General features: G+C 44.8%; 1 protein-coding gene across 2 annotated transcripts in view; it reads left to right on the top strand.

Annotated features, from left to right (window-relative positions):
• The first annotated feature begins 79 nt into the window (after nucleotides 1-79).
• TBC1D31 (TBC1 domain family member 31) overlaps nucleotides 80-19330 on the top strand; it is a 41034-nt gene continuing 21783 nt past the window's right edge. For both annotated transcript variants that reach the window (XR_009154276.1, XM_058175977.1), the window contains exons 1-13: nucleotides 80-288; nucleotides 1543-1689; nucleotides 2866-2981; nucleotides 3525-3703; nucleotides 4267-4418; nucleotides 5095-5254; nucleotides 7578-7778; nucleotides 10147-10320; nucleotides 12467-12546; nucleotides 12644-12790; nucleotides 16092-16225; nucleotides 17942-18075; nucleotides 19271-19330. The exon at nucleotides 19271-19330 is cut by the window's right edge and continues 120 nt beyond it. Coding sequence is in view for 1 of the 2 variants with exons in the window: in XM_058175977.1 (XP_058031960.1) it covers nucleotides 98-288; nucleotides 1543-1689; nucleotides 2866-2981; nucleotides 3525-3703; nucleotides 4267-4418; nucleotides 5095-5254; nucleotides 7578-7778; nucleotides 10147-10320; nucleotides 12467-12546; nucleotides 12644-12790; nucleotides 16092-16225; nucleotides 17942-18075; nucleotides 19271-19330 (1875 nt within the window). In the remaining variant the exon portion in view is untranslated. The remainder of the gene's footprint in view (nucleotides 289-1542; nucleotides 1690-2865; nucleotides 2982-3524; nucleotides 3704-4266; nucleotides 4419-5094; nucleotides 5255-7577; nucleotides 7779-10146; nucleotides 10321-12466; nucleotides 12547-12643; nucleotides 12791-16091; nucleotides 16226-17941; nucleotides 18076-19270) is intronic.

The following is a 19330-nucleotide window of genomic DNA, read 5'->3' as shown; positions in this document are numbered from 1 at the left end:
CCACACAGAGAGGGGGGAAAGTCTCCTGCCTCTGCCTTCCTGAGTCCATGCCGAAGGAGGAGGCGTTCCTTTCCTATCTTCCCCCCCCTCCGATAGGATGGTGCATTGGTATCTTCCCAAGTCAGAGCGGTCTGGCAGGAGAAGCGGCCGTTGGGGTGGATTCAGTCCGGCGGCTGAGCGAGGCGGCTCTCCTGTTTCCTTTCCCGCCGGGATGCAGAGCTCGGATCTGGGCAACAGAGAACAGGGCAAAATCTGGCACCGCAGACCCTCCCCGGCAACACAGCAGGGGTAACTTTCCGTAGACGCAAGCATCACTTGGCTGCATTATTTTGTGTGTGTGTGTGTGTGTGTGTGTTTTGCAGCTGTTCAACCATGGAGCCTCCATCTTCAGGGATAGTCTATCCGTTTCCAGCCAGAGCGACGCTTTTCCATCACCTTCTGCTCACAGGCGTCCAATTAGCCCATGACCCACCTGAAAGAACTGGATTCCGACTGCCATCAGCCCTCCTCCATCCCCAAACCAGGGAAAGAGAGAGCACTTTTTGGAGGGCGGATGGGGGGGGCGGTGATTGCACAGGTGATACAATGAAAAAGGGTTTCAATGCCTCCCTTGCTTTTATGCTGATTAAAAATAGAATCTTGGGAAACTGCTGAATGCACCGAGAGGAAGGACCATGGTGCAACTGCCTTAAATATACTTACCGTACTAAGTAGAGTGTCTCATCTATAATTGATAAATAATAAATAAATAAATAAGGAGGAACCACTCCAGATTAAAAGTCCTTATTCCTTTGCAAAAAGTGGTTGACATCAGATGTGGGAGAGGTAGGCATTCTGTCCCAGGAGAATCTGTTATAGGTAAAGGTAAAGGTTCCCCTCGCACATACGTGCTAGTCGTTCCCGACTCTAGGGGGCGGTGCTCATCTCCATTTCAAAGCGAAGAGCCAGCACTGTCCGAAGACATCTCTGTGGTCATGTGGCCAGCATGACTTAATGCCAAAGGTGCACAGAACGCTGTTACCTTCCCACCAAAGGTGGTCCCTATTTTTTCTACTTGCATTTTTTACGTGCTTTTGAACTGCTAGGTTGGCAGAAGCTGGGGCAAGTAACGGGAGCTCACCCCGTTATGTGGTACTAGGGATTCGAACCGCTGAACTGCAGACCTTTCAATCAACAAGATCAGTGTCTTAGCCACTAAGCCACCGCGTCCCTAGAATCTGTTATAACACCCATAAAAATAAGATGGATCATTTGAAGTAGATTAATTTGATAGGAATGTGCCCCATTGAAACTGTCACAGGGATGGGCACCTCTTTTTCGGTTGAGGGTTTTATCCCCATAACATGGGTTCATTTCATCCCAGTCAGAGAAGGTAAGCAGTGTGTAAGACAACTGCCAAAAATATGCCAGGCCACCCATTCTCTCCCTCTAGGTTTTTTTTTCTTCTTCTTTACTTTTATAGCAGACTTTCTCCCTATTGTGACATAATTTCTTTTCTCCCACAGTTCTCCTTATATTAACTTCATTGTGCTTTCTTTCCAGAATCATAGTAAATATTATTCATACCACCACAGGATATCATTCCAAGACAATACGGTTTTTGAATGTGGCTTTTGACTGTTCAGGAGAGTATTTACTTGCTGGAGATCATCAGGGGAATATTTATGTTTTTGATTTGGTGGGCAACAGGTTGGTACTCCATGTTTCTTTCATCATTTAGTTTATGCTTACTTAAAATATATGAGTTGCTTAGGTAAAAGTACAAGTATGCTAGTGCCATGTGGGCTTTTTCCAAGATTCTCTCCATATACCCAATGAATAAAAGATAATTATTAATAGTATTGAAATAATTGTTTCATTATTATTAAAATCATATTTTGTTGAGGATTGATTATGGCCTAGATTTACTTCCCCCATTTCAAGGCTGTCAGACTTTTCAATAACTTATAAACAAAAATAAGAGAAATATATAGAAATACATATAGATAGATAGATATAAACATAGATATGCACACACACATACAGAGACATATACCGTATTTTTCAGGGTATAAGGCGCACTTCCCCCCCCCAAAAAAAAGAGGTGAAAATTTGAGTGCATCTTATACACCAAATGTATGTCCACCTGCCGGCTCCCATCCTTTTGAAGCTTTTGGAGGCTGCAATTGCCTCTCAAGAGCCTCTCAAGCAGAATTTTTTTTTTCTTATTTTCCACCCCCCAAAATAAGGTGTGTCTTATACTCCAGAGTGTTTTATACTCCGAAAAATACAGTACATAAATACAAGTATACAAGATCTGGCGCATTTTAGACTATGCTGAGTCCTTTGGTTAAATTACTCCCTTTTAGCGTTAGCATGGTTATCTGTTAGTGTGTAAGGAGTCTATGAAACATTCACAGATTGCTTAACTTGATAGCTGCTGTAAATGACATTTTATGCTGTGCTGGAATCATTTTGATTTGTCTCAGGGGTGAAATGCTCCCAGTTTGGACCAGCTCGCCCAATCCGGTAGCGATGGCGGCAGGTGGTTCGGAGAACTGGTAGCAAAAATCCCTGCAACACCCCGCCCCCCATGCCCAATTGAGCCGCGCGATCATCAAGAGTTTTTTTTTAACTTTCAAAAGCATTTTTTTGTCGGGAGAAAAAATGCTTTTAAAAGTTAAAAAAACCCTCTGATGATCGCGCAGCTCAGCTGGGATCATCAGAGGTTTTTAAAAGCATTTTTTTTACATTTTTTAAAATGCTTTTAAAAATTAAAAAAAAGTTGGTCACACCCACCCAGTCACATTACCCACCACCACCAAGCCACGCCCACAGAACCGGTAGTAACAAATTTTACATTTCACCACTGGTTTGTCTCAATAGGTTCAACCTGGTTCAACGAACGGGACAAGCTTGCACTGCTTTGGCATTTACTCTTCGCAGGAAAACAGAATTCCTTGTGGCTTTGGCTGATTATTCCATCAAATGCTTTGACACAGGTAATTTTAAAAATTTCCAATCCGTAGTAGACAGCTTCTCAAGGGTGCTGGGAACAACATCTCCCATAATTCCTGATGGGCTTCATAATTCCATAATGAATCAAATCCCAGAATTCTGGGACTTCAAATCCACCCATCTTATGCCAAGTTTGAAAAAACACTGCTATACTAGTGTAATATAATGGCGTGCAGAATATTTCAAGTTTGAAGCAGTTATTTTGACCTTACGGAACTCATTCATCATCAATTGGTTCAAAACCTACTGGTAGAAATGATCTCCCTAAGTTTGGGCAAAACCTCTTAGGTTTGTACAGAACAGCACAAGAAGGAACAGAACACATTTCCCTATTTCTGGTTCCAACTGTTCTGTTCCAGGCTTAGAAAACTTCTGCAATGGTCAAATCAGCACTGGGCCCTTTCTAGAGAGGTTGGCACAATCTCCTCTGAAGTCACGTTTCTTTCAAGTTTGAAATCTTTTAAAGTTTCCTGGTTGCTTCTGGGTTAATTCTGATCTCCCCCACCACCACCTTCTTACTTCCATAGCAACCAAAGAACTTGTTAGCTGGATGAGAGGACACGACTCTTCCGTTTCTTCCATCTCTGTTCACGGCTCTGGCAGATACGCCATCACGTGCTCTACAGATACTGCCCAGCTTTGGGATCTGGACACGTTCCAGCGCAAAAGGAAGTTGAACGTCCGCCATTCTGTGGGGATCCAAAAGGTGAATTCTGGAGATAGTCCTCCATTGCCGGTTTAATCATCTGGTCTCCTGAAATCTGTGGTCATTTTCAATTTTCGTCAGGTCCCAGTGAGGAATCACAGGACAGGTAGTCCTCGACTTACAACAGTTCATTTAGTGACCGTTCAAAGTTACAACGGCACTAAAAAAAAGTGACTTATGATCATTTTCCGCACTTGCGACCGTTGCAACATCCCCATGGGCACATGATTAAAATTCAAATGTTAGGCAACTGGTTCATATTGATGACCGTTGCAGTGTCCCGGGCTCATGTGATTCTGTTTTGTGACCTTCTGACAAGCAAAGCCGATGGGGAAGCCAGATTCACTTAACAACCGTGTTACTAACTTCAGAATTGCAATGATTCACTTACACAGTGGCAAGAAAAGTCGTAAAATGGGGCAACCACTCCATTAACGAATGTTTCACTTAGCAACATAACTTTTGGGCTCGATAGTGGTCGTAAGTCAGGGACTACCTGTGCTCAATCCGAAGTGAAAAAGCTGCTCATTTTCAAACATTTCTTTCGTGTGCTTTTTTCCCAGGTATTCTTTCTTCCTCTAAGTAACACCATTCTCAGCTGCTTCAAAGATAACTCGGTCTTTGCGTGGGACTTTGATACCCTTCATTGCAAGTACCAGCTACCATCGCCCATCGAAGGGTCTTCGTTGCACTACAAGGTCTTCGCCATTACCCGGTAGGCATGGTCTTTATCAGCCTACAAATCTCCTTCCCAGGGGTGAAATGTAAAATTTGTTACTACCAGTTCTGTTGGCGTGGCTTGGTGGGGGAGGTAATGTGACTGGTCGTAGCCAACTTTTTTTTTTTTTACTTTTAAAAGCATTTTTCCTACAACCACTTCGGCTGAGGATGGATACTGTAAAATCTCCATTCCCTCCCCAATCCAGGGGAAGGTTACTGCAAAATCCCCATTTCCTCCCAATCAGCTGGGACTCAGGAGGCAGAGAATAAATGAGGGCGGGGCCAGTCAGAATTTTTACTACCGGTTCTCTGAACTACTCGAAATTTCCGCTTCCGGTTCTCCAGAAATGGTCAGAACCTGCTGAAACCCACCTCTGAATGAGATGTAAATATAAGCCTGTTTGTAGAACATTCAATTAGTTGTGGTGAGTGCTGATGATTTTATCACCATGCTGTTCCTTGGAGTGTCCCAACCGGAGATTTTTAAATCCAGATAAGGAATGATGTGATTTATACCATCTTGAAACCAGAAATCATATACATCCGACCGATTCTTTTATTGGGACCGAGCAATCCTTTGCAATGTACTTGAGTGCTGTGAGAGTAAACTGAGATTTAAGCTGCCATGAAGATGAGTAGATTAATGCCTGTTGTCTTTTATGGGATTTTAGTGATGGCCGCATCCTGGCAGCAGGAGGCAAATCAAATCACCTTCACCTATGGTGCTTGGAGTCTAAGCAGCTGCTACGAATTATCCAGATGCCAACCAAAGTGCGAGCCATTCGGCACCTGGAATTCCTTTCTGATAGTTTTGATGGAGGCTCTAATCAGGTGAGTGACAGAGCTGAAGCGGTATATAAGTGCTATTGCTATTATGCAGGTAGCCTCATAATTGAGACTGGAACCTCCTGTTGTGACCCAGGACCAAGTAGGTAGTAATAAACAGTCCATGAAAAAACAAACTTTATTCGAACAGTTGGAAATTACTTCATTCCCAGCGTTGTTCAACTCAAAGTAAAACAAATGCCTCCCAACACATATTCCTCAGTTATCTCACAAACCTTAGTCCAATTAGGCAAACTGCCACAGGCCCTTCCTGGCAAATGTCCAGAAGCCACAAAAACAAAGACGTACACGAAGCAGAGGATGCAGCTACAACGTTGTTTTCTGGCAAAGCTGAAACGCCGATGCTGGTCTGTTTTAAGCCTTATGGGAGGGGCCAATCATCTCTTGGCCCTACTCCCGAGTTGTCCTCTCTGCTTGAGCTGCTCTTGCCTTCTGGCAGCTCTTCTCATGCATGCATTAGGAACAGGCTCCTCCTGTTCCTCTGCCTCATTACTATCAGTCTCTGGAGGCTCTGGAGTCTGCACCTCACTCCCCGATGGCCCTGGCCTCACCTCAGCCTCATCGCTGTCCAATTCCGTTTCCAACTCCGTAGGCTGCTGATGGACCACAGCACCTTCTTTGCTAGGAGAGGCGATTGTGAAAAGAGTTACACCAAATTATATGATTTTGTCTGATCATACCAAGACAACACGTTCTTTTGAATGTGGCTTTTGACTGTTCAGTAGAGTTTCTACTTGCTGGAGATCATCAAGGGAATATTTACATTTTTTATTTGGTGGGCAACGGGTTGATGCCCCCCTATCTCTCTTTCACCATTTTAAAATATATGAATTGCTTAAAACCTATGAATTGCTTAGGGAGAAATACAAGTATGCTGGTGGCACGTGGGCTTCTTCCAAGATTCCCTCCCCATAAAATGAATAAATAATTAATTAATAGTATTGAAATAATTGTTTCATTATTAATAAAATGATATCTTATTGAGGGTTGATTCAGGCCTAAGTTTATTTGACTTCCCCCATTGCAAGGCTGTATGTTGTATGAATCAGCTTAAGTCTGTTGAAGGTAAAGGTAAAGGTTCCTCTTGCACATATGTGCTAGTCATTCCCGAGTCTAGGGAGCGGTGCTCATCTCCGTTTCAAAGCCGAAGAGCCAGCGCTGTCCGAAGATGTATCCGTGGTCATGTGGCCGGCATGACTCAATGCCAAAGGTGCACGGAACGCTGTTACCTTCCCACCAAAGGTGGTTCCTATTTTCCTACTTGCATTTTTTACCTCCATTCAAACTGCTAGGTTGGCAGAAGCTGGGACAAGTAACAGTAGCTCACCCCATTACGCAGCACTAGGGATTCGAACCGCTGAACTGCCAACCTTTCGATCGACAAGCTCAGCATCTTAGCCACTAAGTCACCGCATCCCTTCTAAAGTCTGTTGAAAGCTGCAGCCAAAAACCTCAAAAGGTGTTTTTTTTCTCAGATGCATGTTGTACGATAGATAGCCCTCCACTCACAACTGTTTATTTAGTTACCAAAATTACAACAGCAGTGAAAAAAAATTGACTTATGACCGGTTTTCACACTTAACGAAGGTTGCAGCCTCCCCGTGGTCACATGGTCGCCATTTGCAACCCTCCCAGCCAGCTTCCAAGAAGCGACATCAACGGGAGAAGCCCGATTCACTTAACGACGGTAGCGATTCGTTTAACCGTTGTGGCCTGAAAAGGGCATAAAATGGAGCAAAACTCACTTAACCGCTGCCTCGTTTAGCAACGGAAGTTGTGGACTCAGTTGCAGTCGTACATCGAGGACCAACTGCATTTCTAAAGATCTCGGATTGCAGTAAATCATGGGGTGTGTTTTTTTAAAAAAAGATTATAGGTAGTCCTTAAGTTACGCACACATTTGAGCCCAGAATTGATGTTGCTAAGGGAAACATTTGTTAAGTGAGTTTGCCCCCATAGTACGACTTTTCTTGCCACAGTTGTTAAGTGAACCATCGCATTTGTTAAATTAGTCACCCCATTGTTAACTGAATCTGGCTTCCCCATTGCTGGTCAGCAGGTCGCAAAAGGGGACACCGCCACGGTCGTAAATATGAAGCAGTTGCCAAGCCTCTGAACTTTGGTCATGTGAAATGGGGACGCCGCAACAGTTGTAATGAGACATGAGTCTCTTTTTTTCCCGTGCTGTTGTAACTCTGAACGGTCACTAAATGAACTGTTGTAAGTCGAGGACTATGTGTACTAAAACATTTGCAAACAAATTGTCTTTTACATCCCCCCCTTTCCCCCCCCCCCTCCTTCCTTCTAGGTCCTTGCAGTGCTGAGCCAAGATAATCTCATGCGATTTATCAACATCAATACATGCAAGCTACTGTTTGACCTTGGCAGTCACGAAGAGGGCATCAGCATGGCTGCCGTGAGCCCTTCCGGAAGGTACATTGCAGCTGTGATGGAGAACGGCAGCCTTAGCATTTACAGCGTCCAGGCTCTGACCCAAGAGGTCAACAAGGTTAGACTTGGAGGAAACCTCCAAACTCGCCATCCTTCCTTTAAGTGTTCGATCTGGGCACAGGGTCCTCAGGAATCATTCCAATGAAAACTATCAGGGCATGTCATTCCTAAATTCCCATGCCTGTTTCTGAATTTTTTTAAAAAAAGGAAAACCATCAGCAAAAGGAGCTTTTGCATCCAGTCCCGTCATCCCCGTCAGGTATGGTGTTGTGTCTTGCCCGCCCTCAGAGCAGCCGGGGCTTTCTTACCTGCTCCCGAACACGGAGGAATGTATGCCTCCAGGCCCAAGTCCTGGCTCCATGCCCCCACAAACTGCAGAAGAAGGAGCATCTCCCTGCCCCAGCCCTGACTCCATGCCCAGGCAAACGGAGCAGCTAGACCCCTCCCCCTCCTCCACAGCAGGTGAGCCTGAGGAGGGTTTACTCCCAACAACAGCTGATTGGAGTAATCCTGGCATCAGAAGATTGGATAGGCGGAGGCAACAGAAGGAAGGGAGGGGCAGGCCTTAATGAGTGCTGAGTCATGGAGCCACACCCCATGGCCTATATAAAGGATCTGCTTTCTGGCAGTCTCTGAGTCAGGCAAAGTCGAACTTATCTTGCTGAAGTCACTTACTGGTCTCCTGCCTGCTCTGAGGACTTTGCTAGGACTTTGGGCAGAGCTGCAGAGGCAAGCCTGATTCGGATTTCCCTGATCCAGCTGTCAGCGGAGGAGTGGGACACGACATCTGGCGTGATTAATGAACCAAACAAAATGTTTAAACATTAATGTAGTTACTTACCAAACACATCTAAATTACCGTATTTTTCAGAGTATAAGACGCACCTTTTTCCCCCCACAAAAGAGGGGTAAAAATCTGGGTGTGTCTTATACTCTGAATGTAGCCCCGTCCAGCTTCTCAAAAAGAGGTTTCAGAGGCTGAAAAAAGCATCAGAAACAAAGCTTCCGGGAAAAAAAAGCCTCCAAACAGAGCTTCAGATCACAGTGGGGACCAGAATTTCTGCTGCTAAACAAGATGTTTGTTAAATGAGTCGCAACCATTTTTAATGACCTTTTTTTGCCATGGTTGTTAAGCAAATCACTACAGCTGTTAAGTGAACCAAGTTGTGGAGTGAATCTGGCTTCCCCCATTGGCTGCTTGTTGGAAACCTGCTGGAAAAGTCACAAATGATGACCCTGGGACCCTGCAGTCTTCACAGATACTTGCCAGTTGCCAATGCCCAAATTTTGATCATATGATTGGGGAAGCTTCGATGGACTTTTCCCAGTGCTCTTTGTAACTGTTCTGACCTAGGCTTCCCAAGAGCATGAAGTAGACTCCTTGTCCAGACAAAAATCCCTTTTTATTAAGTTACTGTGAACTCTTCTCATTCACATCCAGCAAAGTCCTTCAAGGGAGAATTTACAGTCACAGACCTTATCTGGTTTGGAGAGCTGCCAGGCCGGTATCTTCTAAACTTGGCAAGGAGTCACGAACCAATTAAGTGAACTAATTGTCTCCTGCAAACTCCCCTCCCCTTTCGCTCACTTTTTTATTCCCTCTGGGAGGGGCCATTCATCGTCCACCTGTGGCCTTTCTCCCAAGTTGACCCTTGTTCTTTAGCTGTTCCCTTCGTGTGGCAACTCTGCGCATGTGCACACTGGGAACAGGCTCCAGCTGTTTGTCTGCCTCACTGATGTCTGACTCCGAAGGCAGCTGATAACTGGCATACGGCCCTGGCCCCCTCTCTGCCTCTGATGCAGAGCCCTCATCAGAGCCTTCCCCAGACTCCAGGACTGGCCCATGTTCCTCCCCAACCTCCTCACTGTCCGAATCTGCTGCCAGCTCTGCTGGCTGCTGGTGAGCCACAACAGTAACTTCAAACAGTTGCTAAACCAATGACTGTAAGTCGAAGATTACCTATAGTTCAGGGGTCTCCAAACTTGGCAACTTTAAGACTTGTGGACTTCAACTCCCAGAATTCCCTAGCCAGCATGGCTAGCTGAGGAACTCTTAAAGTCCACAAGTCTTAAAGTTATCAACTTTAGAGGTCTGTGCTGTAGTTGCATGCACAAAGCCAGCTACAATGGCACACATGGAAAACACTCAGTTTTCCAGCTCTGCATTTGCAAATTATCTTTTCTGCTCATGCTTTTTTTTTTTTTTTAGTTTTCTTAACGGGGCAGAATTTAGATGAAGTAAGTGACTCCTAGAATGAAGTAAGGTTTACGCTCCAGTTTTGCAACGTATGAAGTTTGCTTCGCGTTTAGACAGAATGTTTTTGTGATTAAGAATAGACGCTCCCATCCTCGAATCCTCCCGTGCAACTTTGAGTCCCAACAAGGGAGGATTTTTAACAGATAACCCGAAATCTTGGCCTTTTCAGCCTCCCCCACCGCTGTTTAAAGTGATCGAAGACTCTAAGAGAAAGTTGGAGGCCAACAAACTTACCATGAGAGTCACTTCCAGAACCTCAGAGAGGCCGTGGAAAGCCAAAAAAGGCAAAATCCAATCCAAGGCGTTGAAGCCTCCACTCGACGTGTCGTATGAGGACAAGGAGGTAAGAGCTGCCTCAGGACTGAACCCCACTCGGTGGCTGAGGTAGAAAAAACAAACCTGGTTGTTCCCACTTAAGAGCCTCTTTTACCTAACTGCAGAAATGCTTTCCCCTCTTCTTCCCCCCCCCCCCCACCTCCCTATTACATCCAACTGGGAATAAAATTAAGAGAGAGATTTCACTCGGGGATTTATTCATAGGTGTGAGTGGAAGGGTCACCCCTCAAGGTCATTTAGTCCAACCCCTGGTTCAGTGCAGGAATTGACGATCCCAGGAGCCTTCAAAATTTTTCATTCAATGAAATTGTTAATAAAAAGTTTTCCCAGAACCACCAATCCCCAAAATGGCCGTCACTATGTTTTTGTATGGGACATCACTCCCTCTGTCCCCAGCTTCCCACTGTACCTTTGCAAAATTGCTATGGATACCCCTGACCTCATTCAAGTGAACTGAAAGGTGGGTTGGGAACAGGATTAATTTCTCTCTCTCTCCGTGGAACCCAAATTCTGAATTCCAGCAGATGGCTGTCCAGCGTCTGAAAATCTCCAGGACTTTAATCCTGAGTGTCTGAATATGGAAGTTAAGCTAGGTCACAAACTCTGTGCTCCCTTATGGGAGAGGTTGAGCAGCTGTCTTTAAGCCAAGGATCAGTGGCTTTTGAAGTGGGAGAAGGAGAATACAGCAGAAAGGAACAGAACAAAAGCTGAAGGGCCCAAGAAAGAAAGGTTTATTTTATTTTATTTTATTATTTTATTTTATTATTTTATTTTATTTTATTTTATTTTATTTTATTTTATTTTGGTATGAGCACACAAAGGAGAAAATTGTATGTAGGCATACTTCCACCAGTGTTTACATATAGATGTTTCATTACCAAAGTAGGCAGGGGTGGGATTCTAGCAATTTTACCAACCGGTTCTCCGCCCAGTTGCTGGGTGGGCGTGGCCTATTCAGCCTCCTGCATCACGGTGGTAGTGGGGGGCATTTTTGCCCTCCCCAGGCTCTGGAGGCTTTCCTTGAGCCTCTGGGAGGGCGAAAACAGCCTCCCCTGGGCTCCGGAGGCCGGAAACAGGCCAGTTTCCAGACTTCCAGTAGGCCCATTTTTCACCCTCTCAGAGCCTCTGTGCGGGCCCTGCACTTACCTGGCATCCAAAACGAGCCATATGGAGACTCTTGGGAGGGGAGAGACGTGGTCAGCCAGTCCTTGCAACTACTGGTTCGGCAAACCAGATTAAATTTAACATCCAGTTTTTTTTATTTTATTTATTTATTTATTTTGTCACAACAATATATGTAGGCATCATACAAAAAGATTATATAGTATATAAACACATATGAATAAATATAAGGAGGTATAAGCATATATATATATAGGAAGAAGAAAAGAAAAACAATAGGATAGGAACGGTAGGCACATTTGTGCGCTTATGCACGCCCCTTATGGTCCTCTTAGGAATGGGGTGAGGTCAATAGTAGAAAGTTTTGGGTTAAAGCTTTTAGGATTATGGGAAGAGACCACAGAGTCAGGTAAAGTATTCCAAGCACTGATGATTCTGTTACAGAAGTCATATTTTCTGCAATCTAGATTAATCTAGATTAAAGCGGTTGACATTAAGTTTAAATCTATTGGTTGCTCTTGTATTATTGCAATTAAAGCTGAAGTAGTCTTACAATAGATGATTCTGTGAGTTAAACTTAGGTCTTGTCGAAGCCGACGGAGTTCCAAGTTTTCCAAGCCTAGGATTTCACGTGAACCGGTCTGAACCAGCTGAATCCCACCCCTGAAATTAGGGAAAATCATCAGTGCTCACTGGTGGAAGTATGCCTCCATGCAAATTTCTCCTATTTGTGTGCTTTCTGAAGTGTTTCACGCCCATCTATGGTACCGGTAGAAGAGAATGTTCCTAGCGCAGGATTGAACTGTGGGGTCCTTGGTGCTCTCTGAGCTTGGTGGTTTCCTTGCAGACTTTTCATTACCCAAACTAGGTTTGGTAACAGCATCAGTGCTAGCCACAGAGAATGCTAATTTGACATAAAGGAAAAGCCGAGATAGGTTTCTCCAAATCACCACATTCAGAATGGAGGGAAGATTCTTGGGGAGAACTGCCGCCCGCATAAAGAAGAAATAACCCTCTCACTCCTATTGCAGAATGAGTTGCCGGAGGGGCTGAACAAGAAGCGTCTCCAAGCTTTGCTGAAAGGGTTTGGAGAGTATCCAGCAAAATACAGGTCTGTGGAGTCCTGCAGGCTGAGTCCATTTGTTTTTGCAGTCTTAAACACGTAGCCAAAGTTGGCCCTGCCCTCCTCATTTGCTTTACGATTGCAGGATGTTTATTTGGCGCTCCTTGCTTCGCCTTCCCGAAAATCACCTGGCCTTTAACAGCCTGTTGGATAAAGGGACCCATTCGGCCTTCGCACACCTTCAGAATGAATACCCAATTAAAAGCAGGAAGCTCCTGAGAGTTTTACAAAGGTAAGAGTCAGATTACCGTATTTTTATGAGTATAAGACGCACCTTTTTACCCCCAAAAAGAGGGTGAAAATATGGGTGCATCTTATACTCCGAATGAAACCCACGCAGCTTCTCAAACAGATGTTTCAGAGGCTGAAAAAAGCATTAGAAACGAAGCTTCAGAAAAAAAAGCCCCAAACGGAGCTTAGAAAAAAAGCCCCAAACGGAGCTTCAGAAAAGAAGCTCCCAAACAGAGCTTCAGAGGCTTTTTTTCTGAAGCTCTGTTTCGGAGGCTTTCAGAGGCAGAAAAAAGTTTTTTCTGAAACAGAGTTTCAGAGGCAGAAAAAAACCCCCCAAAAAAGTATGGCACAGAGCTCACAATCAAGGAACCTGTTGCTAAAATTCACCTCTTGGAACAGCTGATTGGGGGTATTCTGGGAGGCCAATTCACCTGCCAATCAGCTTTTTTCTTATTTTCCTCCCCAAAAATTAAGGTGCATCTTATACTCCAGTGCGTTCTATACTCAGAAAAATACGGTATTTTATGCCAGATATATGGAGTGGATTTGCTTTATAGCAATAGCACTTAGACTTATATACCGCTTCATAGTGCTTTACAGCCCTCTTTAAGCAGTTTACAGAGTCAGCATATTGCCCCCAACAATCTGGGTCCTCATTTTACCGACCTCGGAAGGATGGAAGGCTGAGTCAACCTTGAGCCTGGTGAGATTCAATCTGCCAAACTGCTGGCAGCTGGTGATCAGCAGAAGTAGCCTGCAGTACTGCACTCTAACCACTGCGCCAGGACAGCTCATACAAACAGTCCTTGATTTACAACTGTAATTTGAGCCCATGATTTCAGTCGTAAATTGTGACAGTTGTAAAGTGGGTCATTACACCACCATGCCTGGATTTTATGACCTTTTTTTTTCCTCGCAATGGTCGTTCAGCAACCTCATTGTTCACTATAGCAGGGGTCTCCAACCTTGGCAACTTTAAGCCTGGCGGACTTCAACTCCCAGAATTCCCCAGCCAGCAAAGCTGGCTGGGGCCTTCTGGGAGTTGAAGTCCTCCAGGCTTAAAGTTGCCATGGTTGGAGACCCCTGCACTATAGGGCATTTTTTTTTCTGAGAAAAATGTAAATACAGATAACCCTCATCTTACGACCGCAGTTGAACCCAAAATGTATGTTGTTAAGTGAGACATTTGTTAATGGAGCTTTGCCCCATTTTACGATCTTTCTAGCCACAGTTGTTAAGTGAATCATTGCAGTTTTGTTAAGTTAGTTCGGCGGTTGTTAAGTGAATTTTGTTTCCCCATTGACTCTGCTTGCCAGAAAGCCTCAAAAGCTGCTCAAGACAGTGCAACTGTCATACATAGGAACCCGTTGCCCAGCATCTGAATTTTGATCATGTGATCTGGGAGATGCTGAAACGGTCGTAAGAGTGAACAATGGTCATAAGTCACTTTCCTCAGTGCCATTTTAACTTTCATTTGTCACTAAACGAACTGTAGTAAGTCAAGGACTGCCTGTAATAGGGGACTCTGGAGTGTTACAAACAGCGGTAAATGTAAATGCAGGCCAGTAGCCAAGCATTGAAAATGCAAACAACGTTGGAATTTAAAATCCGGCTCCTAATTTCCATTTCCGGGGTCTGTCATAACTTTGAATGGTTGCTAAGCAACTGGTCATAAGTCAATGCCTGCCCGAAGGTAGGTTAGTTGAGCGCCTTTTCCTTAGTCCTTTATCAGAAACCTACATGATTTCAAGGTTGCTTCAGTAACAAGGGATGAAATAGAAACCTGCAGGCAAAATTCTGGGAGCTGAACTCCACGTTCTTAAAGTTGCCAAGGTTGAGAAACACCGATCTAGGCTATGGTTAACCCTAATTGTGATTAAAGGTAAAGGTAAAGGCTCCCCTCGCACATAAGTGCTAGTTGTCCTGACTCTACGGGGCGGTGCTCATATCCGTTTCAAAGCCGAAGAGCCAGTGCTGTCCGAAGACGTCTCTGTTCTGTCTCCGTCCTCACTTTGGAGTAACGAGCCGGCCTACAGCCAGTGGTTACACGGCTCCTATCAGTCCTGGCCGAGAAAACGCAGCTGCCTGCCAAAAAGTTCAAACAGATTAAGACTTCAGCTCACTTCGACACAGTTCAGCTAATTGCTTCCTGTAGAAGTGAGAGCAGTCCCAAAGCTCCTTATATATCCTGTGGGGTGGGCCTCCTGCCCCACCCTTCCCTTTGATGACACTGCCTCTCTAATCTTCTGAAGCGCGGATCGGTCCAGGCTTGATTAGTATGGTTATCAGCTGCGTCTGTAGGCGTAGCCTGAGGAAGGGAGGAATCAGGGGATGTCGGCCTCATTACGCCTTCCGACTGGCCTGGTTCTGGCTCCTGGAGCCGGGCCAAAGGAATTGGTGCTCCTGAGGTAAACCTTACTGGCCCTTCCCCCTCACTCTCAGAGTCACTTTTGGGCATGGGGCCAGGTTCAGGGGCTGGAGCCACAACACATCTCCGTGGTCATGTGGCCAGCATGACTAAACACCTAAGGGATATGGAACACTGTTACTTTCCCACCAAAGGTGGTCCCAATTTTTCTCCTTGTATTTTTTATGTGCTTTCGAAACTGTTAGGTTGGCAGAAGCTGGGACAAGTAACGGGAACTCACCCCATTATGCAGCACTAGGGATTCAAACCACTGAACTGCCGACCTTTCGATCAACAAACTCAGCTTCTTAGCCTCCGAGCCACCGTGTGATTAGGTAAAGGTAAAGGTTCCCCTCACACATACGTGCTAGTCTTTGCCGACTCTAGGGGGCGGTGCTCATCTCCGTTTCAAAGCCAAAGAGCCAGCACTGTCCAAAGACATCTCCGTGGTCATGTGGCCAGCATGACTCAACGCCAAAGGCGCATGGAACGCTGTTACCTTCCAACAAGGTGGTCCCTATTTTTTCTACTTGCATTTTTACATGCTTTCAAAACTGCTAGGTTGGCAGAAGCTGGGACAAGTAACAGGAGCTCACCCCATTAGGTGGCACTAGGGATTCGAACCGCTGAGCTGCCGACCTTTCGATCGACAAGCTCAACATCCTAGCCCCTGAGCCACCGTGTGCCCAGACTGCGTGATTAGATGAGGCTTAATTGGTGGAACTATTTCTGTCATTCAATAGGTTCTTTTAGAAGTGTTTCCTAACCTGGTCAACTTCAGCTCCCAGAATTCCCCAGCCGGCGTGTTTTAGAAGAGTCTGGGTTTTTGTTTTGTTTGTTATTGTGCAAGATTCTTGCCTACTTTTTCTACACAGCTCCTTCTCTTTGTCCTCAGGACTCTTTCTGGCCTGGCTCACTGGTCCATCATCTTTGGCGAGATGCCTTACATCCCTCTGCTGGTTTTCCCCTTCGTCAAACTCTTCCAGAACAATCCGCTCATCTGCTTCGAGGTGGTGGCTACCGTAATAAGTAAGAAGGATTTTTTTTTTTTTGCATTTATATCCCGCCCTTCTCCGAAGACTCAGGGCGGCTTACACTATGTCAAGCAATAGTCTTCATCCATTTGTATATTTATATACAAAGTCAACTTATTGCCCCCAACAATCTGGGTCCTCATTTTACCTACCTTATAAAGGATGGAAGGCTGAGTCAACCTTGGGCCTGGTGGGACTTGAACCTGCAATATTGCAAGCAGTTGCTGTTAGAGTTTTAAAGTTGCCAGTTGGACACTGAAATTCAGTTCTGTGTGTGCAGCTGCGAGTGTCCACTACAGTTAGGTGGAAAGATTGACACTTGAGTTTAACTAGTCCTCGCCTTACAACCACAATTGGGGCCAAAATGTCCATTGCTAAGCATGACAGTTGTTAAGTGAAGTCTGCTCCATTTTACAGTCTTCCTTGCCACAGTTGTAAAGTGAATCACGGCTCAGTTAGGAACATGATTTTTAAGTGAATCTGGCCTCCCCATTGACTTTAGCAATAGCGCAGAGTTATATACCAATTCATAGTGCTTTATGGCCCTCTCTAAGAGGTTTGCAGAGTCAGCCTATTGTCCCCAACAATCTGGGTCCTCATTTTACCCACTTCGGAAGGATGGAAGGCTGAGTCAACCTTGGGCCTGGTGAGATTCGAACTGCCATATTGCAGGCAGCCGGCAGGCAGCAGGAGTAGCCTGCAGTACTGCCTTCTGACTTTGCATGTCAGAAGATCACAAAAGGGGATCAACATGAGCCCAGGATGCTGCAACCGTCATAAATATGAGTCACTTGCTAAGGGTCTGAATTTTGACCGTGGGGATGCTGCAACGGTCGTTATATGAAAACCAGCAGTGAGTGACTTTTTTCGGTTTGAACAGTCACTAAATGAATGGTTGTAATTCAAGTACTACCTGTATTTTTAAAAAGGCCCTTATGGCCAGCTGAAACTCTAGAGTAACTTAGTTTCTCTTCAGAGCCTCTGAGCATCTTAGAAAGGTGGAGGAATCAGAACTCCCAACTTGCCAGTTGTGGCTCCAGCCTCCTTTTTTGCCAAGGAAAAACAATGCAGGTGGCAGAGGGATCCAGAGGATCCCTTAGATCAGTGGTAGTCAACCTGGTCCCTACCCCCCCACTAGTGGGCGTTCCAGCTTTCATGGTGGGCGGTAGAGGGTTTGTCCGATACTGAAGCACTTTCCTTTTTTTTAATTTAATTGACTTTTTTAAAAAATGTTATAGCAGTATTTAAAAACATTTTCATTAGGTTTTCATAAAATTCCCTGTGACAATTTAAATTTCTGAAAATATATTATTTGTATCGCCCGTGCATAAGTTTAATTCACATTATGTAAGTGAAACTAAATGGCGCTGTAGTGCAACCGCAAACAAAATTAGCTCGCGCATCTCCCCCCGATCTGGTGGGCGGTTAGAAAATTTTACTACTAACAGAGATACAAAAGTGGGCGGTAGGTATAAAAAGGTTGACTACCCCTGCCTTAGATCTTCTCATTTTTGTGCCTTCCAGATGTGTTGGACTGCAGTTCTCATCCTCCTCAGGTGGCACAGTTGGTGTTGAGGGGGGGGGGAAAGGGCCACTCAGAGGCCATGCATTTGCCGTTGTGAGAGAAACCAATCTTTGCCTTGCATTCTGGTAAGTGTTGGTTGAGGCACAGCCATTAACCACTGACGTTCTTTTATGTTTTCTTTTTCAGTCAATTGGTGTCAGCATTGGTTTGAATTTTTCCCAAACCCTCCTATCAATGTCCTCAGTATGGTGGAAAACATCCTGGCACATCATGACAAAGAGCTTCTTCACCATTTGATGAAGTACAATATAACCTCCCAGGTAAAAAGAAAAAGAAGAAAAGAAAGGGGGGGGGGGAAAGAAAGTGCTTCCTACATTGAGACGAGCCATAAACCATAGTTTACAAGCAACTGGGGTTTTTGTCTTTGTAAGAGGTGTGCGGAATCAAACAAACCACATGGTTTCTTAAGAAAGATGTGGGAAGACAATCTTGTGTACAGCAGTATTTCTCAACCTGGGGAATTTTAAGAGGCGTGAACTTCAACTCCCAGAATTCAACTCCCAGCATGGCTGGCTGGGGAATTCTGGGAGTTGTAGTCCACACATCTTAAAGTCGCTGAGGTTGGGAAACACCATGTAAGGCTTTAAAGGTGTCAAAAACTCTGAAAATGCAACATCGTCCTCTTTAATATGAGAATGTAAATTCAAGGTGGGCCTCCCATACACTCAAGTAAATATTTATCTTGCAGTTCCCACACTACCCTAAGAGATTTTGTCCCCCACATTTTCAGCTTGTACTTTGTGAGCTTGGAGTATGTCCGGCAACCTGAGCATCCAAAATGGTAAATTAGGTTATGTCTATTTGAGGTTTATGGTACATTTTTTCCTGCATTTTTTGCCTCCAGTCTGGCAGTTGTGGTAGGAAACAGTCACGCAGAAGATAAAATTAAAAATCATAGAAGGCTCTGTGATTTCAGATTCCTAGCTCATGATTTATGACCAAAGTTTACAATCTTCAATAGCAATAGCATTTAGCCTTATATACCACCCCATAGTGCTTTACAGCACATTCTGGGAGATTTACATTGTCAAAGAATGATTTGCATATTGCCCCCAACAGTCTGGGTCCTCATTTTACCAATCTCAGAAGGATGGAAAGCTGAGTCAACCTTGAGTCGGTCAGGATCGAACTCCAGGCTGTGGGGGGAGTTTGCCTGCAATAACTGCACTTTAACCACTGTACCAGCAGGGCTTCAACCAACCTGCTAGGTTGTAGTTCTGTACATAACAAAACGGCCTTTTAAAACTGGTGTCCTCTAAATCTCCCAGATTACAATTCCTGTCACGCCAAGTTGCTCCTAGACAAAGTGTATGATCCTGGGACAACTGGAAGCTGAATTTTCCAAGATATAATAAACTTTTTTTCCCTTGGACATTTTGTGCTTGAGCTGATCTCCTCCTTTTGGTGCGCAAGAGATACAGCAACTGTAACTGATCTCTCTGCCTGTAACCGCAGAGCTATGCCTGGCCCCTTCTGGAAACCATGTTCTCTGAAGTCCTGACAAGGGAAGAATGG

This window comes from Ahaetulla prasina, chromosome 3 (assembly GCF_028640845.1).
Source record: "Ahaetulla prasina isolate Xishuangbanna chromosome 3, ASM2864084v1, whole genome shotgun sequence".
Lineage (NCBI taxonomy): Eukaryota > Metazoa > Chordata > Lepidosauria > Squamata > Colubridae > Ahaetulla > Ahaetulla prasina.
Note: the sequence above shows the minus strand (reverse complement) of the source record. Positions and strands in the feature narration are given on the sequence as shown.